The following is a 27,036-nucleotide window of genomic DNA, read 5'->3' as shown; positions in this document are numbered from 1 at the left end:
AAGATCTCATGCATTTGGTAAGATACCCACATTTTGTATACATGCGCCTTTAAAAGATTTTGAGCCAGCTCTGATCATTTCACCAGATTTTGTCCTAAAATGATGTCAGCTTGGTTTGGTTCCTTTTTCTCCTTAGTAGTTTATCTGTTAATGGATTTTGATGTTTGGTGTCCATGTGATGTCCAGGAGTCTCCCTGTCTGCATGATTGTTTATCGTTGCTCCGATCCTTTCCAACTACCACAGGAAGAGAGGGGAAGGGACATTTTACAGATTATGCTGAAATAATACATTTGCTTCCTTCCCTCTCTTCTTTTCATGTACAGAGGAAGCAGACCAGCCCACTACAGAGCCAGGCATGGTCATGGACAGTGTGGAAGCAGGAGACACAACACCTCCTACCAAAAGGAAGAGCAAGTTCTCAGGCTTTGGCAAGATCTTCAAGCCCTGGAAATGGAGGAAAAAAAAAAGTAGTGATAAATTTAAAGAGACTTCAGAAGGTGAGATATTAAGGGTTAAATGTGTGTTCTGAGTTAGAATTCTCTATGTTAGATGTATTTAATTTTTCCTTATCTTCCCAAGTTTCTGTAGTCCTCTATTTGAAGAGAGTGTTTAATCTTTTATTCTTTCCTTCTTTTTTTTTTTTTTTGGTGAGACAGGATCTCCCTCTGTTGCCCAGGCTAGAGTACAGTGGCGCAATCACAGCTCACTGCAGATTCAACCTCCTGGGCTCATGCAATCCTCCTGCCTCAGCCTCCCAAGTAGCTGGAAGTACAAGCATGAGCTACTGTGCCCAGTTAATTTTTAAATTCTTTGTAGAGACGGGGTCTCCTTATGTTTCCCAGGCTGGTCTTAAACTCCTGGGCTCAAGTGATCCTCCCACCTCAGCCTCCCAAAGTGCTGGGATTACAAGCATGAGCCACTGTGGCTGGCCAGAGTTTAATCTTTTAGAATTAAACATCAAAATGGTCATTTACTAAACCTAATATTGTATACCCTCATTCCCAGGTTTGTATTTTGATGGGATATAAGTATCTGTTGAGTGGTGAATGGAGTTCCTGAACTGTCGCAAATCTAAGATGCTTCTTTCCATCAGAACTTGGTGAAGAAAATGACTGAATGAGTTGATACATACATAAATAAAATGCTTATTTTCTACTCTGCCCATCCACACAAAGTTCATCCGTAAATAACTTACTAATGAAATTTTCTCTAAGTTACAATTATGTAAGGCTAGTTTTTTGGAAGTGATGCTTTCCTGACAGCACAGGTTATAAAAGAAATTTAAGAGTTTTAATTTGAAGTTAGTCTGCCAGTTATTTTCTTTCCTGAGAATATAAACTTAAACTACTTTATTCTTTTACCTGTAGAATTAGAATGCTAAGTGTAAGGTTGACTTTCAACTGTCACATTTCTGAGTGCCATTTTCCAATTTAATGTTAGTTTTAGAACGGAAAATATCTATGCGAAAGCCAAGAGAAGAGCTGGTTAAAAGAGGGGTTCTGTTGGAAGACCCTGAGCAAGGTGAGTTTACAAATAAATAGCATATGCCTGTCTCTGTGCACTTGACCTTTGATTGGGTCTGACGAGATACTTGAATTTTCTGAATTTTCTTTCTTTCTTTTGTATTGCTATTTTTGGGTTGGAGGGTGGCCTTTAAAAAAAAAAAAAGTTCACCCTTCCTTCCTTGGGGCAAACATTCCTTTCCTCTGTGTACATCCTCAACTTTGTGCCAGCTACAATATTGCGTGTCTTTTTTTTCCCCCCTTGAGACAGAGTCTTGCTCTGTTGCCCAGGCTGGAGTGCAGTGGCGCAATCTTGGCTCACTGCAACCTCTGCCTCCTGGGTTCAAGCAATTCTCGTGCCTCAGCCTCCCAAGTAGCTGGGATTACAGGCACCTGTCACCACGCCCAGCTAACTTTTGACTCTTTAGTAGAGATGGGGTTTCACCATGTTGGTCAGGCTGGTCTTGAACTTCTAACCTCAGGTGATCCGCCCGCCTTGGCCTCCCAAAGTTCTGGGATTACAGGTGTGAGCCACTGTGCCTGGCTAATTTTTGCATTTTTAGTAGAGATGAGGTTTCACCAAGTTGGCCAGGCTGGTCTCGAACTCCTGACCTCAGGTGTTCTGCCCACCTCGGCCTCCCAAAGTGCTGGGATTACAGGCTTGAGCCACCGCGCCCAGCTCATTTTCTTTTTTGAACACATTTGTCCCCATGCTCATATCACTGCACCAGTCTACCAGTCATTGTTTGTTTAATAATGTCAAGACTTTCTTCAATGTGTGACTCTATGAAGCAAGTTATTGTAAATGTGAAAGTATAGTACATTGGTTGCATCTTATTTCTCTTCATCTGAGTTATGTTGCATGAGGCAAAATCTGAAAGCCATATTGTATACTGGCCAGACATGGTGGCTCACGCCTGTAATCCCAGTATTTTAGGAGGCCGAGACGGGCAGAACACTTAAGGTCAGGAGTTTGAGACCAGCCTGGCCAAAATGGTGAAACCCCGTCTCTACTAAAAATACAAAAAATTAGGAGGGCGTAGTAGCAGGCACCTGTAGTACCAGCTACTTGGGAGGCTGAGGCAGGAGAATCACTTGAACTCAGGAGGCAGAGGTTGCAGTGAGCTGAGATGGCGCCACTGCACTCCAGCCTGGGCAACAGAGCAAGACTCCTTCTCAAAAAAATTTAAAAAATCATATCCTTTGAAGAATAGGGGAAAGGAACCAAATAGATGGAGTATTACTGTATACTTTTTGGGCTTTAAACCATGCAAATATATTGCCTATTCAAAAAATTAAATTGTATGTATTGAAGATTTATTATCTCGACTGTATAAAAACTAACCAGAGACAACAAGCTTGAAGGAGCAATTTGAAATATTATTACAATTGGTTACCTCTGAAGTTGAGGTGGGAACATGGGTGGGCTTTTTTTTTTGTTTTTTAATTGAGACAGGGTCTCCCTATGTTGCCCGGGCTAGTCTCAAACTCATGGGCAGCACAAGCAGTCTTCCTGCCTCAGCCTCCCAAAGTGCTGGGATTACAGGCGTGAGCTGCTGTGCCCAGGCGCTATGCGATGTTTTCTTTCTTTTTTTTTTTTTTTTGGATGTGACTAGTTATGAGCGTGTATAACTTTTGTTTTATATAACTCTATTTGTTTTTTTACATTAGGACACAAAATCTTCTCAGTATTTAGGTAGCTACGTACTACTATAATGGTTTCACTGTAGCACCTCTTTGGCCCTTGCTTTGCTTTCTTTTTTGAGACAGAGTCTCACTCTCTCTCCCAGGCTGGAGTGCAGTGGTGTGATCTCGGCTCACTGCAACCTCCATCTGCTGGGTTCAAGCAATTTTCCAGCCTCAGCCTCCCGAGGAGCTGTGATTACAGGCATCCGCCACCACACCTGGCTAATTTTTGTATTTTTAGTAGAGTTGGGGGTTTCACCATGTTGGCCAGGCTGGTCTCCAACTTCTGACCTCAAGTGATCCAGCCACCTCAGCCTCCCAAAGTGCTGGGATTACAGGCATGAGCCACCATGCCTGGCCTGGCCCTTGCTTTTTTGATACAGCTGTTCCACTTTCCATGGCCTTTCTTTTCACCTTTCTTGCTCACTTATCATAAACCACATACATTACTCATTTCTTGTTTTTCACCTTCAGTCTCTTTTGCCCTACACTCATGGCAACCTCTGCCTCCTGGGTTCAAGCAATTCTCCTTCCTCAGCCTCCCGAGTAGCTGGAATTATAGGCATGCATCACCACACCCAGCTAATTTTTGTATTTTTAATAGAGACAGGGTTTCACCGTGTTGGCCAGGCTGGTCTCAAACTCCTGAGCTCAAGTGATCCACCTGCCTCGGCCTTCCAAAGTTCTGGGATTATAGGCATGAGCCACCACGCCTGATGATCTTTTGCCCTATACTTTCTATTAGCTCCTAATCCAAGTTGTTTTTAGCCTACAAGTTCACAGGCCCAATTAATAAACGAGTTGCAGCCATTGGACAAGATGCCATTCTGCCAACCAGATAAATGACCTAAGCTTTATTCTGTATCTAAAAACAGGGATGGGCCTCATGCTGGCTTATAGATCTGCATTTTAGGCCAAAAGTAGTGTTTGAACCTTGAAGTCCTCTTCATACTTAAAGGGGGCTTTTGGCTGGCCTGGCGCGGTGGCTCATGCTGTAATCCCAGCACTTTGGGAGGCCAGTGTGGGAGGTTCCCTTGAACTCAGTAGTTCCAGACCAGCCTGAGCAACATAGTGAGACTCATCTCTATAAAAAATTTTTTAAATTAGCCAGGTATGATAGTGCAGGCCTGTAGTCCTAGCTACTTGAGCCCAAAAGATGGAGGATGGCTTGAGCCCAGAAGATTGAAGGCTGCAGTAAGTATTAATTGCACCACTGCACTCCAGCCTGGGCGACAGAGTGAGACCTTGTTTTTTTTTTAAAAAAAAAAAAAAGGTGGCTTTTGGCTTGATTATAGTGCTAACTTGACTGTACTGTAAAATATTTAATTGATTTTAATTGATTTTCTGGGTTTAGGGAGAACATTCAGTGATGTTAAAGCCCCATAGTGCTACTCCACTTCATTAACATTGCAGAACCCTGTATATTTAATATAAGAAATGATACTGCAAAGTAGACATTCCTGATTAAGTAACTTGAGATAACTGATCACTTTTGCATGTATTTCACTAATGTGTGCTGAGTAGAAATTAATTAACACTGTCTTAAACTTTTATTATGTTGTTTTCACAAAGAGCAGCCTTTGTTGACTTTGAAATCATTGCTTCAGTATTCTAGAAAATCTTGTTTTTGTTAAACATGGGCAGTAACTTACTATTTTTGTATAGTTGTTGTCATCTTACCCCCACCCTGTTTTAAAAATAAGAAGTAGTTGTCAGATTACTTTAGCTTTAGAAGTACCTTTTCATTTGCCTTAGAATCTTCATTACTTTGAGCCCACACTCCACCTCTTATTGGAACTTCATGAAGAATGATGTTGGATTTCACTCTGTCACCCAGGCTAGAGCACAGTGGTCTGATCATGGCTTACTGTACCCTTGACCTCCTGGGTTCAAACAGTCCTCCCACCTCAGCCTCCCAGGTAGCTGGGACTAGGCATGTGCCACCACACCCAGCTAGTTTTTTTACTTTTTTGTAGAGACAGGGTCTTACTATGTTTCTCAGGCTGATCTCAAACTCTTGGGCTCAACGATCCTCCCGCCTCAGCCTCCCAAACTGTTGGGATTACAGGCATGAGCACCACTATGCCCAGCCCATAACCATTTCTTTTTTTTTTTTTTTGAGATGGAGTCTGTTGCCTCAGCCTCCCGAGTAGCTGGGACTACAGGCACCTGCCACCACACCCGAATCATTTTTGTATTTTTAGTAGAGACCGGGTTTCACCATGTTGGCCAGGCTGGTCTCAAACTCCTGACCTCAGATGATCCACCCGCCTCGGCCTCCCAGAGTGTTGGGATTACAGGCATGAGCCACTATACCCGGCCCCCCATAACCATTTCTTATGTGAATCTATTCTCCTGCCAGACCAAACTAGTTGCCAGTGCCCCAAACATGTTGAATAACTTCACACCTTTATACATGCTGTCCTTCTTCCAAACAGACTGTCTTTATTCAGTGTGGTAGGCTCCTACTCCTTCAAGATCCAGTTCAAAGCAAGGCATGGTGGTGTGTGCCATAGTCCCATCTACTAGGGAGTCTGAGAGAGGAGGACTGCTTGAGCCCAGGAGTTCAAGGCCCATTCTGGTAACATAGCAAGACCATCTCAACTCCAGCTCAGATACTTTCTGTGATGCCTTCCTAACTGTGTTCTCACTCCAGGAAAATGATTTCTTCTTCATTCCTACCACAGTACTTCACTAATTAGAGCTCTTGACATTTAACATTGTAGTTACTTATATATAATAAGTTTGCCCTATTCATTTATCTTTTTTTTTCTTTCTTTGAGATGGAAGTTTTGCTCTGCTGCCCAGGCTGGAGTGCAATGACACAATCTTGGCTTACTGCAACCTCTGCTTCCTGGGTTCAGTTGATTCTCCTGCCTCAGCCTCCTGTATAGCTGGATTACAGGCGCTTGCCACCATGCCTGGCTAATTTTTGTATTTTTAGTAGAGACAAGGTTTTACCATGTTAGCCAGGCTGGTCTCGAACTCTTGACCTCAGGTGATCCACCTGCCTCAGCCTCCCAAAGTGCTGAGATTACAGGTGTGAGACACTGTGCCCGGCTTTTATTTGTCTTATTCATATAACAACGTACTTGGCACATAGTAGGCTATCAAACATGTATTGGAAAAAGAAATTACTTGTTTCTGTTTAAGCATCCAGATAATCTAGATCTCAATAATAAACTAAAACAGGAAGACGAGGGAAAGAAGATAAGAAAGGTTAGAAATCACCAACCCTGGGCCGGGCACGGTGGCTCACGCCTGTAATCCCAACACTTTGGGAGGCTGAGGCGGGCAGATCACGAGGTCAGGAGATCGAGACCATCCTGGCTAACACAGTGAAACCCCGTCTCCACTAAAAAATACAAAAAATTAGTCGGGCATGGTGGCAGGCGTCTAGTCCCAGATACTCGGGAGGCTGAGGCAGGAGAATGGCATGAACCCGGGAGGCAGAGGCTGCAGCGAGCCAAGATCATGCCACTGCACTCCAGCCTGGTCTGTGAGACCCTGTCTCAAATCACCAACTCTGGCCAGGCACAGTGGTTCATGCCATTTATCCTAGCACTTTGGGAGACCAAGGCGGGCTGATTGCTTGAGCCCAGGAGTTCAAGACCAGCCTGGGCAACATAGTGAGACCCTGTCTCAATTTAAAAAAGAGAGAGAAAGAAATTACTAACTCTTCTTTCTATCTGTTCATGCCAACTTCATCACTTTGTACTCTTCTTTCACCTTGCAGGTGGTGAGGATCCAGGAAAGCCAAGCCATGCCATGTTAAAGAATGGCCATACCACCCCCATAGGGAATGCCAGATCATCTAGTCCAGTCCAAGTAGAGGAAGAGCCAGTAAGATTAGCAAGTCTTAGGAAAGCTGTTCCAGAAGAGGACCTAAAGAAACGACTAGGTAAGAAACTGGATTTTTGAGTTTAAGAGCCACGGGCCAGTTATTCTCCTTACATAAGGAGTTTGCAAGAGAACAGGGAAAAGTGAAATCTAGAGAGAATTACATTCTCCTTTAACAATACCTTAACTAGCAACTTCAAGGGGAATTTCCTCCCCCACCCCGCTTTTATTCACAAAATACCTAAATTTGTGATCCTCAAGAAGGGAAGAGGATGTGAAGTATCAGATACCTATAGGATTTTTTCCAGCTACACATTCCACTTCTTTCACCCAAGGAATTTTGTTGTGGCTCTCCTCCAGTAGCCTGGCCCTTGTGTGAAGAATCACTACCACAGTGAGCATCTCTTAGTGAGCCTTTCTTACTGACATTTCTTAAGTATGGGGAGGTTGGGAGGCATTGAGAACGGTAACCTATAAGCTAATCTATAAATTAATTGGTGAAATTGGCCATAAATTCATAGATGTGTTAGCTTTTTCAGTCTCTCTTGTTACTCTCTCTTCCCTTTTTATACCATACATGTTATTACACAGGCTCAACTGGAAGCCAGCCTAATTCTGAAGCAGAATCTGTTCCTGAGAATGTACCCAAACCACCTTTACTTCCTCCCAAAAGACCCTTGTCCTCTTCTCATGAAGCAAGTGAAGGGCAAGCAAAGGATGCCACTTCCTCTGGCGGCACGGCAAGGTTCATCATCTCCACCTCCATGACCACAGCACCCGCTGCCACCACTGCTGCCACAAGCCTCGCAAAGACTGTTAATCTCTCTGTCACCCCTTCCCCAGCACCCAGGACTCTGCCTGCTGCTCCTGCCAGCACTAACACTACTGCTACCCCAAGCCTCACTCATATGGTCCCTGCCAAGCAGCCCCCTATCCCTCCCCCTAAACCAGCTCACAGAAATAGCAACCCTGTCATTGGTAAGTAAGTCTTTAGGCTTCCAGTGTTTTGGGTTTGGTTTGATGTTGGATGGTTATTTTATTTGATAACTGGTACAACATTGATTTGGTCTGTGAGAATTTTCCATATCTTGTCCCCTTTGAATGACCTCAATATGGAGAAAAGTCTTAGGTTAAGAAAAAATAGGCTGGGTGCCGTGGCTCACGCCTGTAATCCCAGCACTTTGGGAGGCCGAGGTGGATGGATCACAAGGTCAGGAGATTGAGACCATCCTGGCAACATGGTGAAACCCCGTCTCTACCAAAAATACAAAAAATTAGCCGGGCGTGGTGGCACGTGCCTGTAGTCCCAGCTACTTGGGAGGCTGAGGCAAGAGAATTGCTTGAACCCAGGAGGCGGAGGTTGCAGTGAGCCAAGATTGTGCCACTGCACTCCAGCCTAGGCGACAGAGAGAGACTCCGTCTCAAAAAAACAAAAACAAACAAAGTCATGAAACTGAGGCAGATGGCCATAAATGTAAACATCACTAAGATTAGATTTAAGTTTGGGGGGTTTTAACCTATTTTTTAATCTAATATTTAATCTGTTTTTCTAAAACAATGATTCCAAAACACTATACATATTTGTGTGTGTGTGTGTGTAATTGGACTGGATATGTGAAAACCATAACAGATTCCACCTGCATGGAATTATCTGTGGCACTTGCTGAAAAATTAGAATAATGCCTCAGCTCACAAGGGGCAAGGCAAACTTTTCAAATGAAAATTTTTAAATCTACTTAAAACTACCTATGCCTTCCATAAGCATTAATGAGTCTAGTAGATAAAAGGATGATTCTGTAGATGCCATTGGAATTTGGGATTCAGTGTCTGGCATAGTTATCTTCACAGGGAACTGCAGAAGCTATTACTTAAATTGTTCTGATAAAATCATGTTTTATCTTGGGAGAATTAAGAATGCTATTCTTATGTTAAAATAAGTGATGGTAGAGAAAGCAGGGAACATAATCAGTAAAATTTGTATGGGTTTAGTAAATTTTTTGCATTTACCCAAAGTTCTATTTAAGTCTACTTTCTTTATATAAATGCACAATTTCTTAGAAGAATTTTCAAGAAAGGGAGAGGAAAGCTAATGAGTGCTTCAAAGCTAATAAAAATATAGTTTTTTCAGGAAAAATGATACTAGGCTTAGTATTGCTTAAAGTTCTTGTTCACCATTGAATGAATGAATAAAAACTATACTCATTAAATATTTAATGTCACCATGTTGGGTGGAGTGATTCAGACCTTGAAAAACAGGCTTAGAATATTTTATGAGTATGACAGTTTGGAGTAGCTTGATGAAAACAGGATGAAGTTGTTATTACCACCACTTTGGATGGATAGTGTCCCGTTGACTTATCTGTGAGGAACTTGGGGAGCTTTCACATACTTATTTTCAAAACTACCTTGTGCTGCAGGAAACCAATTTTATCTTTTCCATAGGTAGGGCAATTAGAACATGAAGACATTGTGACTCATTCAAGGTTGTAGGCCGGGCGCGGTGGCTCATGCCTGTAATCCCAGCACTTTGGGAGGCAGAGGCGGGTGGATCACCTGAGGTCAGGAGTTCAAGACCAGCCTGGCCAACATGGTGAAACGCCGTCTCTACTAAAAATACAAAAAATTAGCCGGGCATGGTGGCAGGCACCTGTAGTCCCAGCTACTCGGGAGGCTGAAGCAGGAGAATTGCTTGCACGTGGGAAGCAGACGTTGCAGTGAGCTGAGATTGTGCCACTGCATTGCAGCCTGGGCAACAAAAGCAAAACTCCATCTCAAAAAAAAGAAAAAGGTTGTAGTTAGTGAAAGATAGAAACTGAACATAGGCTTTTCAACTCTCAGGTCCAGACCTCTGTTCCTTACAGTAGTGTTTGCAAACTGGTGTTCTCCTCAGGATCACCTAGAAAGCTTATGATAACAGACTGCTGGACACTACCCGTAGAGTTTCTGATTTTAGTAAGCCTGGGATGGGCTTGAGAATTTGCCTTTCTAATAGGTTCCCAGATGACACTGATGCTGCTCTCCAGGGAGCACACATTAAGAGCCTCTGCTCTACACCAGTGGCATACCACCCTTTTCAAGTTAAGGCAACATATAAAATGATAATCTGTGTATGATACCCTGGACTAAACTGCAGAGCTCATTCTTAGCTTGAGGTAAATAGCCCAAAACAATAGACCTTGTAACTGAGGAATCAATATTAGTCCATGAGGGGTCCTCAACAAAAGAAGAAAAATAGAACAGTTCACAGAGCATTTCTTAGAGCTAAATAGATTTAATTTAAAGGACTCTCTTTTATTCTAAAATTACAACCTTCCTAATCCTTTGGTGTTAAAATGCCATTTCTTTCACAAAAGGATTATGATCATAAATGGTTTACTTAATATCAAGCCTTATTTGGAAATCTTAGAAAATGACAACCTCAAAAAAACACTAGAAAAAAAAACCAACAATCTGAGGTTGATCAAGATTTTTGTTATTGTTTTGGTCACTGAAATCCAAAAGTTTGGAAATCATTGCTTCAGAAGTACTACTGTCTTCTCATCCATATAACATGGAGTATTACGACTAAGGAAAAACCACCAGCAATAGCTGAACGGATGAAAGGGAATTATTACCCATCCCAGAAACACTCTGAAATTTTTCCACAGAACTACAGCCAGATGCTGTTGTCAGGGTATATACACCAGAATTTACTTCCTTAACATATATGCCTTCCTCAGATTACCAAATATAATTTATTTTATTAATTCAAAAGTAAAAATATTCATTTATGGTCTCATCAGGAATGAGTTTTGTTGTAGATGGAATAGCTAACAGCTATTTTTAGAGAATCAGCAAAAATCCAATCTTTCCAAAAATATCTCTTTCACTGCTCCTAAAATTCACATTTTTAGAATCTTTTTGTGTGTGTATGCAGTGTTTTTCTAGAAAGCCTTTTTTAAAATTTATTTATGGGGCCAGGCATGGTGGCTCACGCCTGTAATCCCAGCACTTTGGGAGGCCAAGGTGGGCAGATCGCTTGAGGCCCAGAGTTTGAGACCAGCCTGGGCAACATGGCGAAACCCCATATCTACTAAAAATACAAAAAATGATCTGGGTATGATGGTGCATGCCTATAATCCCAGCTACTCAGGAGGCTGAGGCAGGAGAATCACTTGAACCTGGGAAGTGGCGGTTGCAGTGAGCCAAAATTGCACCACTGTACTCCAACCTAGGCAACAGAGCGAGACTCTGTCTCAAAAAAAAAAAAAATTATTTATAATGAGAGACATTAAAACATTACAAAATTAGGCCAGGCACAGTGGCTCAATGCCTATAATCCCAGCATTTGGGGAGGCCGAGGTGGGAAGATCACTTGAGGCCAGGAGTTCAAGACCAGCCTGAGCAACGTAGCAAGACCCCATCTCTATAAAATATTTAAAAATTAGCTGGGCATGGTGACATGTGCCTGTAATTCTAGCTACTTGGGAGATTGAGGTAAGAGGATTGGGTAAGCACAGGAGTTCAAGGCTGCAATGAGTTATGATTGCACCACTGCACTCTAGCCTGGGTAACAGAGCGACATCCTGTCTCTAAAAAAAAAGAAAAGGCTAGGTACAGTGGCTCACACCTGTAGTACCAACACTTTGGGAGGCTGAGGCAGGTAGATTACCTGAGCCCAGGAGTTTGAGACCAGCCTAGGCAACATGGAGAAACCCATCTCTACAAAAAATACCCCCCAAAAAATTAGCCGGGCATGGTGGCACATGCCTATGGTCCCAGCTACTTGGGAGGCTGAGGTGGGAGGATCACCTCAGCCCAGGGAGGTCAAAATTGCAGTGAGCCGTGACTGCGCCACTGCACTCCGGTGACACAGTGTGAGACCCTGTCTAAAATAAATTAATTTAATTTAAAAATAAAAATAAATTTAAAAAGAAAAGAGGCTGGGTGTGGTGGCTCACATCCATAATCCCAGCACTTTGGGAGGCTGAGATAGGTGTATCACTGGAGCCCAGGACCTCAAGACCAGCCTGGGCAGCATAGCGAGACCTTGTCTCTACTAAAAATTAAAAAAATTAGTCAGGCATGGTGGCATGGACCTGTAGTCCTAGCTACTTGGGAGGCTGTAGCAAGAGGATCACTTGAACCCAGGAGATCGAGGCTGCAGTGAGCTATTGTTCATGCCACTGCACTCCAGTCTGGGCAACAGAGGGAGACCTTGTCTCAAAAGAAAAAAAAAAAAAAAGAATTATAAAATTAGCTAGCCTTGGCCAGGCACAGCGGCACATGCCTGTAATCCCAGCACTTTGGGAGGCCGAGGTGGGTGGATCACCTGGGGTCGGGAGTTCAAGACCAGCCTGACCAACATGGAGAAACCCCATCTCTACTAAAAATACAAAAAATTAGCCGGGCGTGGTGGCACATGCCTGTAATCCCAGCTACTCAGGAGGCTGAGGTAGGAGAATCACTTGAACCCAGGAGGTGGAGGTTGCGGTTAGCCAAGATGGCGCCATTGCACTCCAGCCTGGGCAACAAGAGTGAAACTCCGTCTCAAAAAAGAAAAAAATAATTAGCTAGCCTTTTACTTTGAACATCTCCAATTTTGGAGATTTAGGACAAATACAGTTTTATTTAAGGGAAGTTTTTGAGAGTGTTTGAGAATACTGAGTGGGATGAAACTAAAGGGTTTGAGTAGAAGGTTAGAGGTTGGTGATCAAAAGAACTACTTTTTTTTTTTTTTTTTTTCCTGTCAGCAGGGGAAAAATAACTACCCTTTAATTACTTTACCAGTTTTTCTCCTGTGTAATCTGATGATCCAGTTCTTACAGGTCATCTGGAGCCCTCCAAAGGGACTTTGCTGAAACAACACCAACACCTTTGCTGAGTCATTGTGGGCTTTGGTGAAACCATAGGAATATATACTGTCATGATACAGGGTGAAGGCTTCTCATCTAATAAACATATATTGAGGGTCCACTAGATGCCAGGTACTGTGCACAGCCCTGTGGATGATATGTTGATGGAGACAAGGTTGCCCTGCCATCAAGGAGCCCATCATATAGTGGAGAGTGAACATGGGAAGCTGAGGTGCAAAGGGAACATAAGAGGTGTGCATACCAATAAAAATTAGAGACAGTAGGCCGGGCGCGGTGGCTCACGACTGTAATCCCAGCACTTTGGGAGGCCGAGGCGGGCGGATCACGAGGTCAGGAGATTGAGACCATCCTGGCTAACATGATGAAACCCCGTCTTTACTAAAAATACACAAAAAATTAGCCGGGAGTGGTGGTGGGCGCCTGTAGTCCCAGCTACTTGGGAGGCTGAGGCAGGCGAATGGTGTGAACCCGGGAGGCAGAGCTTGCAGTGAGCCGAGATGGCACCACTGCACTCCAGCCTGGGCGACAAGACTCCGTCTCAAAAAAAAAAAAAAAATTAGAGACAGTAGGATGCAGTCAAATAGTCAGAGACTTGGATACCAGCTGAGTCCATGCCAGTTTGTAGTATGATCTTGGGCAAAGTCACCTAGCTTCTGTGGCCTTGCTTTTTCCTTCTGAAAAACGGTAAAGATGCTATCTTTTTTCCCCTGTCACCTCAGGTGGTATAAGGAGAATATGACTTCAAGGACAAAAAACACTTTGATTTCTTCAAAGGACTTTGCAATTGCTATAAAAATTCAAGATGTCAGTATTGACAGTTTTATAACACAGAGCTAAGATGTCTAGATATCATTATCAGGATATGATAACAATACCCACTAATACTTATTTTATGCTATCTGAATGTTTAAATTTTTTAATGGAGTACTGTTATACAAAATAACTTTTTTTTTTTTTGAGTCAGAGTCTTGTGCTGTCCAGCCTGGAGTGCAGTGGCATGACCTTGACTCACTGCAGCCTCCGCCTCCCAGGTTCAAGAGATTCTCGTGCCTCAGCCTCTCCCGAGTAGCTGGGATTATAGGTGCCCACCACCACACCTAGCTAATTTTTTTTTTTTTTTTTTTTTTTTTAGTAGAGACGGGGTTTCACCATGTTGGCCAGGCTGGTCTCGAACTCCTGACCTCAAGTAATCTGCCCACCTCGGCCTCCCAAAGTATTGGGATTACAGGTGTGAGCCACCGTGCCCAGCCACAAGATAACTTTTTATCAGATTTTTTTTGTCTCTATTCATATTAACTACACCAAGATCAAGTTACAAAAAGTTGTCAGCCGGGTGCCATGGCTCACGCCTGTAATCCCAACACTTTGAGAGGCCAAGGCAGGTGGATCATTTGAGGTCAGGAGTTCGAGACCAGCCTGGCCAACATGGTGAAAGCCCGCCTCTACTAAAAATACAAAAATTAGCTGGGCCGTAGTGGCGTGCGCCTGTAATCTCAGCTACTTGGTAGACTGAGGCAGGAGTATCGCTTGAGCCTGGGAAGCAGAGGTTGCGGTAAGCCAAGATCGCGCCACTGCACTCCAGTCTGGGCGAGAGAGTGAGACCCTGTCTCAAAAAAAAAAAAAAAAAAATTGTCATATCTGTTGCCATAGCAATGAAGTAAGCTACTCATCAGTCTTCCTACACCTCTGTACATTTATTAGGCCTTCTATTTGAATAAATATAAACTTCATTTCAGGATAAAATATATAGGGAATGGCAAAACTATGAAATTATTTAACTTGCTTAAAAGATTAAAACTGAACTCAACTTTAATTCTAGGTCCTGGGCCGGCCCTTCAAAGCATTGGAAAGTCGTGAAATTGATGTGTTGCTCTCTCTTTTCCAGCTGAACTGTCCCAAGCAATAAACAGTGGTACATTGTTATCAAAACCGTCCCCACCCTTACCACCTAAGAGAGGCATTCCATCAACCTCAGTACCCACCTTGGAGTCTGCTGCTGCCATCACCACAAAAACACCAAGTGATGAAAGAGAGAAGAGCACGTGTTCTATGGGCTCGGAACTACTACCAATGATCTCACCTCGCTCTCCGTCCCCCCCACTGCCTACTCATATACCTCCAGAGCCTCCACGCACCCCTCCATTCCCTGCTAAGACTTTTCAAGTTGTGCCAGAAATTGAGTTTCCACCATCCTTAGATCTACACCAGGAGATTCCCCAGCAGGAAGATCAGAAAAAGGAAGTCCCCAAGAGGATATTGGACCAGAACTTTGGGGAGCCCCATATACCCTCTAGGCTGCCTCCACTCCCACTGCATATTCGAATCCAGCAGGCCCTCACCAGCCCACTTCCCATGACTCCTATTCTGGAGGGTTCTCACAGAGCTCATTCGTTGCTTTTTGAAAACAGTGACAGCTTTTCTGAGGACAGCAGTACGCTGGGTCGGACCAGGTCTCTTCCCATCACTATTGAAATGCTAAAAGTGTAAGTGCCTTTAAAGCTTGCCTCTTATTTCTCCTTTACTCTAGATAGCCCTGCTTGGAAAAAATTACTTATAAAAAGAAAATGTGGGCCGGGCCTAGTGGCCCACACCTGTAAGCCCAGCACTTTGGGAGGCTGAGGCGAATGGACCGATCACCTGAGGTCAGGAGTTCAAGACCAGCCTGGCCAATACAGTAAAACCCTGTCTCGATGAAAATAACAAAAATTGGCCAGGCGTGGTGGCACATACCTGTAATCCCAGCTACTCGGGAGGCTGAGGCAGGAGAATCGCTTTAACAGGGAGGTGGAGGTTGCAGTGAGCCAAGACTGTGCCACTGTACTCCAGCCTGGGCAACAAAGCGAGACTCTGTCTCACAGAAAAAAAGAAAACGTGAATAATCTTTTTTTTTTTTCCGAGATGGAGTCCTGCTCTGTCACCCGGGCTGGAGTGCAGTGGCACGATCTCCGCTCACTGTAACCTCTGCTGCCCAGGTTCAAGTGATTCTCCTGCCTCAGCCTCCCGAGTAGCTGGGACTACAGGCATGTGCCACCACATTTGGCTGATTTTTGTATTTTTAGTGGAGATGGGGTTTCAACATGTTGGCCAGGCTGGTCTCGAACTCCAGACCTCAGGTGATCCACCTGCATCGGTCTCACAAAGTGCTGGGATTGCAAGTGTAAGCCACCGCGCCCAGCATTGTGAATAAATTTAAAGTACAAAGAATACTCTGCCAAAAGGATAAGTTATAGAATTCGGACTCTTTCTTTTTTTAATCTTATCTTAAAACTTTATTTTTATTTATTTATTTATTTATGTTTGAGACAGGTTCTCACTCTCTCACTCAAGCTGGAGTCAGTGGTGCAGTCTTGGCTCACTGCAACCTCCATCTCCTGGGCTCAAGCAATTCTCCCTCCTCAGCCTCCCAAGTAACTGTGACTACAGGCACATGCCATCACACCCAGCTAATTTTTATATTTTTTGTTAGAGATGGGGTTTTGCCATGTTGCCCAGGCTCGCCCTGAACTCCTGGGCTCAAGCAGTCTGCCTGCCTCAACCTCCCAGAATGCTGGGATCATGGGTGTGAGCCACTGTGCTTGGCCAAATTTTGACTTTTTACTCTCGTGATTTTTTTTTTTCATGGAGATTTTTGTGATGACACAAAATTTACAAAATTATGTACATGAAAAATTACAACCGCTAGTTTTATATGCTACAGGGAAGGCATTGTATAATGTTGTGCTTAAGAGCATTCACCTTGGAGTGAGATAGCCCTGGGTTCAAATTGCAGCACTACCACTCTTAGCTTATAGTAGTGTTAAGTTACTTAAGCCTTCTGCTCTTTAGTTATATCATCTCTAAATGGGAATAATATTTACTCTGTAGGCTTGTGAGAATGACATTAGACAAATTCTGGAAAGCACCAGTGCCTAATAAGTGGTAAAGCTGGGATCTGAACCCTTAGATTAATACCTGCTAAAAAGTTTCTTAGCAAGATTGTTAAAGTTAAGGGAGAGAATTAATTATAAGTTACTTCATTCATAGATTTTTTGTATTTATGGTTATTTCAGTCCTTTGTCTTTTTTTTTTTTTTTTTTTTTTGAGATATAATCTCACTCTTGTCACCCAGGCTGGAGTGTAGTGGCACAATCTCGGTTCACTTCAACCTCTGCCTCCTGGGTTCAAGAGATTCTCCTGCCTCAGCCTCTCAAGTAGCTGGGATTACAGGCACCTGCCACCATGCCTGGCTAATTTTTGTATTTTTAGTAGACACAGGGTTTCACCATGTTGGCCAGGCTGGTCTCAAACTCCTGACCTCAGGTGAATTTGCCCACCTCCATCTCCCAAAGTACTGGGATTACAGGCATGAGCCACCACGCCGTCTTTATTTCAGTCCTTTGTCTTAAAAGTCAGTTATCCTCTTCATTTCTAAAAGGAAAATATAATTATGTTAATTTGTTAGTCCAGACGATGAAGAAGAGGAGGAGCAAACCTGTCCATCCACATTCAGTGAAGAAATGACACCTACCTCAGTCATTCCTAAATTACCACAGTGTCTACGGGAGGAAGAAGAGAAGGAGAGCGACTCTGATTCAGAAGGTCCCATTCAGTACCGAGATGAAGAAGATGAAGATGAAAGCTATCAGAGTAAGAAAGGGAGGGAAAGGCAAAACAGAGAATTCTTTTCCAGATAAAGCTATTTGCTGATCTTAGCAAGTGTCAAAAGAGATATGGAAACAGGTACCTTCTCCCATTAAGTCATCTGGCTAACTGATGTTGGAAGCCACTGTGAAGGACTCCTTGTCCCTATTATCACCCCTCTGTTAAAACAAGCCAAGACAGGGATCCAAGTAGATTGAGTCACTCAGGTTTTAGGTTTTTTGGGTTTTTTTGTTTTAATTTTTTTTTTTTTTTTTTTTTGGAGAAGGTTTTGATCTGTCACCCAGCTGGAGTACAGTGGTAAATCGTAGCTCACTGTAGCCTCGAACTCCTGGACTTAAGTGATCCTTACGCCTCAACCTCCCAAATAGCTAGGACAGATGTGTGCCACAACTGGCTAGGTTTCTTTGATTTTTTGTTTTGTTTTTTGTTTTTGTAGAGACAGGGTCTCGTTATGTTGCCTAGCCTGTTCTTTTTTTTTTTTTTTTTGAGACGGAGTTTTGCTCTTGTTGCCCAGCCTGGAGTGCAATGGTGCGATCTCGGCTCAGTTTAACCTCCACCTCCCAGGTTCAAGCAATTCTCCTGCCTCAGCCTCCCAAGTAGCTGGGATTACAGGCATGTGCCACCACACCTGGCTAATTTTGCATTTTTAGTAGAGATGGGGCTTCACCATGTTGGTCAGACTGGTCTCAAACTCCCGACCTCAGGTGATCTGCCTGCCTCGGCCTCCCAAAGTGCTGGGATTATAGCAGTCAGCCACCGCGCCCGGCCATAAAAGATATATATATATATATATATATTTTTTTTTTTTTTTTTTTTTTTTTTTTTAGACAGAGTCTTGCTCTGTCATCCAGACTGGAGTGCAGGGGCACGATCTCAACTCACTGCAACCTCCACCTCCCGGGTTCAAGCAATTCTCCTGCCTCAGCCTCCCAAGTAGCTGGGATTACAGGCGCCTGCCACCAGGCCCAGCTAATTTTTTTTTATTTTTAGTAGAGGCGGGGCTTCACTGTGTTGGCCAGGCTGGTCTCGAACTCGACCTCGTGATCCGCCCACCTCCCAGAGTGCTGAGATTACAGGTGTGAGCCACTGTGCCCAGCTGCCCAGGCTGTTATTGAACTCCTGACCTCATGTGATCCCCCTGCCTTGACCTCCCAAAGCTCTAGGATTACAGGCATGAGCCACCGTGCCTAGCCTATTTTTAATTTTTATAGATATATAATAGTAGTACATATTTATGGAGTACATGAGATATTTTGATATAAGCATGTGTGTATGGGTAATTAGGCTATCCACCTCAAGCACTTATCATTTGTTTGTATTGGGATTATTCCAAATCTACCTTTCTGGTTATCTTGAAATATACAATGAATTATTGTTAACTATAGTCACCCTATTGTGCCACCGAACACTAGATCTTATTCCTTTTTTTTGAGACAGTGTCTCACTCTGCAGGCTAGAGTGCAGTGGCACAGTCTCAGCTCACTGGAACCTCCACTTCCTGGCTCAAGCGATGCTCCAACCTCAGCCTCCCAAGTAGCTGAGAACACAGGTGTGAGCCACCACGCCCAGCTCATTTTTGTATTTTTTTGTAGAGACAGGGTTTCACCATGTTGCCCAGGCTGGTCTCGAACTTGTAAGCTCAAAGTGATCTGCCCACCTCAGCTCCCAAAGTGCTGCGATTACAGGCATGAGCCACCACGCCCAGCCTAGATCTTATTCCTTCTATCTAATTCTGTTTTTATACCCATTAACCAGTCTCTCTCTCCCCCATCCCCTCTACCCTTCCCTGCCTCTGGTAACCACCATTTTATTTATTACCTCCATGAGATCAACTTTTTTAGCTCCCACGTAAGAGTGAGAACATACAACATTTATCTTTCTGTGCCTGGCTTATTTCACTTAACGTAATGTCCTCCAGTTCCATCCATTTTGTTGCAAATAACAGGATTTCTTTCTTTTTCATGGCAGAATAATATTCAATTGTGTATATACACCACGTTTTCTTTATCCCTTCATTTATTGATGGACATTTAGTCTGATTCCATATCTTGGGAATTATAAATAGTACTGCAATAAGCATGACTGATTGATTTGCTGATTTCCTTTCTTTTGGATATGTACCCAACAGTGGGATTGCTGGATTGTATGGTAGTTCTATTTTTTTTTTAATAGATGGAGGCTCACTCTGTCACCAGGCAGGAGTGCAGTGGCACGATCTCAGCTCACTGTAACCTCCGCCTCCCAGGTTCAAGCGATTCTCCTGCCTCAGCCTCCCAAGTAGCTGGGATTACAGGTGTGTATCACCACACCCAGCTCATTTTAGTATTTTTTTTTTAGTGGAGACAGGGTTTCACCATATTGGCTGGGACGGTCTCGATCTCTTGACCTCATGATCCACCTGCCTTGGCCTCCCAAAGTGCTGGGATTACAGGCATGAGCCACCGTGACTGGCCCAGTAGTTCTATTTTTAAGGGTGTTTTGTTTGTTTTGTTTTGTTTTTTAAGTAGAGACGGAGTCTTGCTGTGTTGCTCAAACTGATCTGAAACTCCCAGCCTCAAGCAATCTTCCTGCCTTGGCCTCCCAATGTGCTGCATTACAAGCATGAGCCACCTCATTTGGCCTATTTTCAGTTTTTTAAGGAACCTCCATAGTGTTTTCCACAATGGCTGTACTAATTTCAGGTTTTTGTTTGCCCCCAATTTTAAAACTATTCACCTAAGTGCCTCTAATCCCAGCACTTTGGGAGGCCGAGGCCGGTGAGGTCAGGAGCTTGAGACCAGCCTGGCCAACATGGTGAAACCCCATCTCTTCTAAAAATAGAAAAAATTAGCCAGGCATGGCTGGCCACGGTGGCTCACACCTATAATCCCAACACTTTGGGAGGCCGAGGCAGGTGGATCACCTGAGGTCAGGAGTTCGAGATCAGCCTGGCCAACGTGGTGAAACCCCATCTCTACTAAAAATAAAAAATTGGCTGAGCGTGGTAGCAGGCGCCTGTAATCCCAGCTACTCAGGAGGCTGAGGCAGGAGAATTGCTTGAACCCAGGAGACGGAAGTCGCAGTGAGCCAAGACTGCGCCACTACACTCCAGCCAGGGTCACAGAGCGAGACTCTGTCGCAAAAAAAAAAAAAAAAGCCAGGCATGGTGACAGGCACCTGTAACCCCAGCTACTCAGGAGGCTGAGGCAGGAGAATTGCTTGAGCCTGGGAGGCGGAGGTTTCAGTGAGCCAAGATCGTGCCACTGCACTGCAGCCTGGGCAACAGAGCAAGACTCCGTCTCAGAAAAAAAAAAAAAGAGGCCAGGCGTGGTGGCTCATGCCTATAATCCCTGCACTTTGGGAGGCCAAGGCGGGTGGATCACCTGAGGTCAGGAGTTCAAACCAGCCTGGCCAACATAACGAAACCCTGTGTCTACTAAAAACACAAAAAATTAGCTGGGCGTGGTGACCCACGCCTATAATCTCAGCTACTCAGGAGGCTAAGGCAGGAGAATCACTTGAACCTGGGAGGCGGAGGTTGCAATGAGCCGAAATCGTGACACTGCACTCCAGCCTGGGCAACAAGAGCAAAAGCTCTGTCTCAAACAAACAAACAAACAAAAAACCAACAACAATATGGAGTAGAGGAAAGGTGGCACATGGGCTAAGGTGAAAAGATAAAAGTGATGTTTTCCCTTTGGTCTAATGAACTTATTGCCACAGGGCAGAGAAAAATAAACATTTTCATACTCGCACATCTTTGCAAATAATTGAGTCCTGATTAATTAAAGTAGAAAGGCAGCTTTAAAAACAGACAGACTATGAGGTGTTAGTATGAAAGCCGTTATGTTTTAATTCAGAGGGCTGTCCCATGCTTAGATTCTCTCTCCTGTAGCAACTCTTACCAAGGAGGAAAAATGTAGAGGCCTGATAGAAGAGAAAAGATACCTTTTAACCATCTCAGTCCACCTGGCTAAAAAGATTTTTAGGTGTCTTTAGCTTTACCCCCACCTCAGTGTTCGGCTGGATCATTTGAGGCCAGGTGGGAACTGGGAATTAAATATTGTATTTGTTCAGACTCTTGCCTAGCTCCAGGTAAGGTTGAACCTTTGGCTTTAAGCCTCAAGTTCTACATTTTTTTCTTCCCCGTGTGCAAAGGTGCTCTCGCCAACAAAGTGAAGAGGAAAGACACACTGGCAATGAAGTTGAACCACAGACCCAGTGAACCAGAGTTGAACCTGAATTCTTGGCCTTGTAAAAGCAAGGAGGAGTGGAATGAAATACGGCACCAGATTGGAAACACACTGATCCGGTAGGCCTTTGCTTAGATTTGCTTGATTGATTTGGTTATGCCAGTATTTGTGTTAGATGTTGTTAGATGTGTTGTTTTTTTGTGTGTGTTTTGTTTCGTTTTCTGAGACAGGGTCTTGCTCTGTCACCCAGGCTGAAGTAGTGGCGTGATCTCGGCTCGCTGTAACCTCCACCTCCCAGGTTCGAGCAATTCTCATGCATCAGTCTCCTGAGTAGCTGGCATTGTAGGCACCTGCCACCACGCCAGGCTAATTTTTGTATTCTTAGCAAAGACAGCATTTTGCCATGTTGGCCGGGCTGGTCTCGAACTGCTGGCCTCAAGTGATCACCCACCTTGGCCTCCACAAGTGCTGGGATTACAGGCGTGAGCCCCTATACCTAGTCTATATGTTTACTTTGTTGTGGAGTATTCATTTATCTTTTTTAGTGTGATTTTTTTTTCTTTTCAGACAGGGTCTTGATCTGTCACCCAGGCTGGAGTGCAGTGGTTCAATCATGGCTCACCACCTCCAACTCTTGGGTTCAAGGCACCCTCCCACCTCAGCCTCTTGACTAGCTGGGTCCTCAGGCATGCGCCACCATGCACTGCTAATTTTTGTAGTTTTTTGTAGACACAGGGTCTCTCTGTGTTTCCCGGGCTGGTCTCGAACTCATGGCCTCAAACATTCCTCCCACGTTGCCCTCCAAAAGTCCTGGGATTATAGGTGTAAGCTACCACACCCATCACTTTGAGTATAATTTTAAAAAATACATATTGGGTTTTGCATGAAAGGAGAGAAGGTTAGCACTCCACTTGACAAGGATGGAAGAGGCCCTTTGGGCCTGACAACACACATACAAGGCATTGCCACCTACTACGTGGCATCTAACTATCTTTACAAAAAAAGAAAAAGAAAAAAAAAGAGGCTGGGTACGGTGGCTCATGCCTGTAATCCTAGAACTTCGGGAGGCTGAGGTGGGCAGATCATCTGAGGTCAGGAGTTCAAGACCAGCCTGACCAATATGATGAAACCCCATCTCTACTAAAAATACAAAAATTAGCCAGGCATGGTGGCATGCGCCTATAGTCCCAGCTACTCGGGAGGCTGAGATCGGAGAATTGCTTGAACCCAGGAGGCAGAGGCTGCAGTGAGCCGAGATCGCGCCACTGTACTGCAGCCTGGGCGACACAGTGAGACTCCATCTAAAAAAAAAAAAAAAAGATAGAAAAGAAAAGAAACAAAAAAATATATATTGGACACAGTTGGGTATCCTCTAAGAATTTGGAAATTGAAGATGTAGCTGCCTGTGAGAGTTTTATTTTATTTTATTTTTGAGATGGAGCCTCGCTCTGTCACCCAGGCTGGAGTGCAATGGTGCAATCTCGGCTTACTGCAACCTCTGCCTCCCGGGTTCAAGTGCTTCTCCTGCCTCAGCCTCCTGAGTAGCTGGGACTACAAGCTCATACCACCACACCTGGCTAATTTTTGTATTTTTAGTAAAGATGGGGTTTCACCATGTTGGCCAGGCTGGTCTCGAACTCCTGACTCAGGTGATCTGCCCGCCTTGGACTCACAAAGTGCTGGGATTACAGGTGTGAGCCACCACACCTGGCCAGCCTGTGAGAGCTTTAAACCATGAGATAGACATATGGTATTGCAAAAGTTTCTACATAAATCAGAATGGTTCCCAGAACAGAAAGGCTCCTCTGTCACTTTTTTTATCTGGTTGCTTAACCATAAGATGCCAACCCAATTAACAGTCACACCCATATTTGCATTATATCTGTTTCATATGTTCCGTGTAACTGCCTCCTTTCAAAGTGTTGGTATATTTTTCAAGTCAACTGGAACCAAAAGTATAGAGAAACTGAATGCAAGCCAGCTTTCTGCATATGTAACAGTGTAAGAATCCAGGTTGTATAGATGGGTTTTTGTTTGACACAGATATTTCTCCCAATAAAGAGAGGATAAGGAGCTGGAACTCGTGGCACAGTTCCCTACAAAATAATTAACTGATCATGTCTACTAATTAAAATTTATTTTTCTGTACTATTGCAGATACCTGGTTTTGGCTGGGCAAGGTGGCTCACACCTATAATCCCAACATTTTGGGAGGCTCACTTGAGGTGGGAGGCTCACTTGAGCCCAGGAGTTTCAGAGCAACCCGGGCAACAAAGTGAGATCCCATCTGTACAAAAAATTAAAAAATTAGCTGGACATGGTGGCACATACCTCTAGTCCAGCTATTCTGGAAGCTTAGGTAGAAGGATCACTTGAGCCCGAGAGATCAAGGCCGCAGTATGCTGTAATTGCACCACTGCACTCCACCCTGGGTGACAGAGCAAAACCCTGTCTCAAAAAAAAAAAAAAAAAAGACACCTGGCTTTACTGTGTATGCTGTACCTCAGGGCAAGTTTTCCCTTTGTCTTCTAATAGACACTTTTTGGATCCAGAAATTGTTCTCTGCAATTTCTTTACTTAAACATAATTATCAGCCCATATGACCTCTGTGGTCTGACTACTTTGAAATTAAGGGAGAAGGCTGGGCACGGTGGCTCACTCCTGTAATCCCAGCACTTTGGGAGGCTGAGGTGGGCGGATCACTTGAGCCCAGGAGTTTGAGGCAACATGACAAGACCCTGTCTCGACAAAAAAACAAAAAACTTAGCCAGACATGGTGGCACACGTTTATGGTCCCAGCTACTCAAGAGGCTGAGGCAGGGGGATTGCTTGAGCCCAGGAGGGGCTCAAGGTCGGCCCAGGAGGTCAAGACCCAGGCGATCAAGGCCCAGGAGGTCAAGACTGCAGTGAGCTGTGCTCATGCCCCACTGCACTCCAGCCCAGTCATCAGAGCAAAACCTTGTCTCAAAAAAAAGTAAAGAAAGACATATTTATTATATGGTAGTTTGAAAAATTACAAAAAAAAGAGATAAATCATGACCGGACGCGGTGGCTCACGCCTGTAATCTCAGCACTTTGGGAGGCCGAGGCGGGTGGATCATGAGGTCAGGAGATCGAGGCCATCCTGGCTAACACGATGAAACCCCGTCTCTACTAAAAATACAAAAAAATTAGCTGGGTGTGGTGCTGGGCCTGTAGCCCAGATACTCGGGAGGCTGAGGCAGGAGAATGGCATGAACCTGGGAGGCGGAGCTTGCAGTGAGCCAACATCACGCCACTGCACTCCAGCCTGGGTGACAGAGCAAGACTCCGTCTCAAAAAAAAAAAAAAAAAAAAAAGAGAGAGAGAGATAGATCAGCCATAATCCTATAACCTATAAGCCAGAATTTGGCAAACTTTTTCTGTAAAGAACCAAATAGTAAATATTTTAGGATAGGGTGCAGTGGCTCATGCCTATAATCCTGGTACTTTGGGAGGCCAATGTGGAAGAATTGCTTGAGGCCAGGAGTTTGAGACCAGCCTGGGTAACATAGTAAGACTCTATCACTACAAAAATAAAAATAGGTCAGGCACAGTGGCTCACACCTGTAATCCCAGCACGTTTGAAGGCCGAGGCAGGTGGATCACATGAGATCAGGAGTTCCAGACCAGCCTGGCCAACATGGTGAAACCCCATCTACTAAAAATACAAAAATTAGCCAGGCGTGGTGGCGCCCACCTGTAATCCCAGCTACTCAGGACACTGAGGCAAGAGAATCACTTGAACCCAGGAGGCAGAGGTTTCAGTGAGCTGAGATCACACCATGGCACTCTAGTCTGGACGACAGAGTAAGACTCCATCTCAAAAAATAATAAATAAAATAGCCAGGCATGGTAGCATGCCCCTGTAGTCCTAGCTATGTGGGAGGCTGTGGCAGCAGAACTACTTAAGCCCAGTAGTCTATATACTAGACAGGGCATAAATATAGTTATATTTAATATATTTAATATATGTGTGTATGTGTATATATATGTGTGTATGTGTATATATATGTGTGTATGTGTAATATATATGTGTGTGTGTATATATATATCTATATATATCGATATATATATATCCATATATATATCCATATATATGGATTTGATGGCCATATAAACTCTCTCTTTTTTTTTTCCTACCTTTAAAAATATAAAAACATGGGTCGGGTGCAGTGGCTCATGCCTGTAATCCCAGCACTTTGGGAGGCCAAGGCGGGTGGATCACGAGGTCAGGAGATAGAGACCATCCTGGCTAACACGGTGAAACCCCATCTCTACTAAAATTACAAAAAATTTAGCCGGGTGGTGGCAGGCATCTGTAGTCCCAGCTACTCGGGAGGCTGAGGCAGGAGAATCGCTTGAACCCGGGGGACAGAGGTTGCAGTGAGCTGAGTTCACACCACTGCACTCCAGCCTGGGCAACAAGAGCAAAAGAAACTCCGTTTCAAAAGAAAATATAGTTTATACATACAGTGGAATATTATTTAATCTTAAAAAAGAAGGAAATCCTACAATATGCTAACAATATAGTCAAACCTTGAGGACATTAATATGAGTAAGCCAGTCACAGAACAATAAATACTGCATGATTCCACTTCTGCGAGGTATCTGAAATAGTCACATTTATAGAAGCAGAGAGTAGAAAGATAGTTGTCAGGGGCTCGGGGATTGAAGGCAGGGGTGATAGGGAGTTGCTAATAAATAAGTATAAAGTTTTAGTTATGCATGATGAGTAAGTTCTAGAGATCCACTGTACAACATTGTGTTTATAGTTAATACTGTAGACTGGGCGCGGTGGCTCATGCCTGTAATCCCAACACTTTGGGACACCGAGGCAGGCAGATCACGAGGTCAGGAGGTCAAGACCAGCCTGGCCAACGTGATGAAACCCCATCTCTACTAAAAATACAAAAATTAGCCGGGTGTTGTGGCAGGCACCTGTAATCCCAGCTAGTCAGGAGGCTGAGGCAAGAGAATTGCTTGAACCCGGGAGGCAGAGGTTTCAGTGAGCCGGGATCCCGTGCCACTGCACTCCAGCCTGGACAACAGAGTGAGACTCTGTCTCAATCAATCAATCAATAGTTAATACTGTATTGGCCAGGTGTAGTGGCTCATGCCTGTAATCCCAATACTTTGGGAGGCCGAGGCAGGCATATCACGAGGTCAGGAGTTCCAGACCAGCCTGACCAACATGGTGAAACCCCATCTCTACTAAAAATACAAAAATTAGCCGGGTGTGGTGGTGCGTGCCTGTAATCCCAGCTACTCAGGAGGCTGAGGCAGGAGAATCACTTGAACCTGGGAGGCAGAGGTTGCAA

The 27,036-nt window shown here is 44.1% G+C and overlaps 1 protein-coding gene and 1 pseudogene across 11 annotated transcripts in view; both read left to right on the top strand.

Annotated features, from left to right (window-relative positions):
* Positions 1-27,036, top strand: part of PHACTR4 (phosphatase and actin regulator 4) — a 120,399-nt gene that overhangs the window by 78,301 nt on the left and 15,062 nt on the right. For all 11 annotated transcript variants that reach the window (XM_063701180.1, XM_063701187.1, XM_031009931.3 and 8 more), the window contains 7 exons: positions 325-498; positions 1,442-1,522; positions 6,926-7,090; positions 7,621-8,007; positions 14,770-15,367; positions 17,326-17,510; positions 21,663-21,816. In XM_063701180.1, the coding sequence (XP_063557250.1) occupies positions 325-498; positions 1,442-1,522; positions 6,926-7,090; positions 7,621-8,007; positions 14,770-15,367; positions 17,326-17,510; positions 21,663-21,816 (1,744 nt within the window). The remainder of the gene's footprint in view (positions 1-324; positions 499-1,441; positions 1,523-6,925; positions 7,091-7,620; positions 8,008-14,769; positions 15,368-17,325; positions 17,511-21,662; positions 21,817-27,036) is intronic.
* Positions 22,574-22,692, top strand: LOC115932396 (uncharacterized; annotated as a pseudogene).

This window comes from Gorilla gorilla, chromosome 1 (assembly GCF_029281585.2).
Source record: "Gorilla gorilla gorilla isolate KB3781 chromosome 1, NHGRI_mGorGor1-v2.1_pri, whole genome shotgun sequence".
Lineage (NCBI taxonomy): Eukaryota > Metazoa > Chordata > Mammalia > Primates > Hominidae > Gorilla > Gorilla gorilla.
This window is presented reverse-complemented; position numbering and strand designations above follow the sequence as displayed.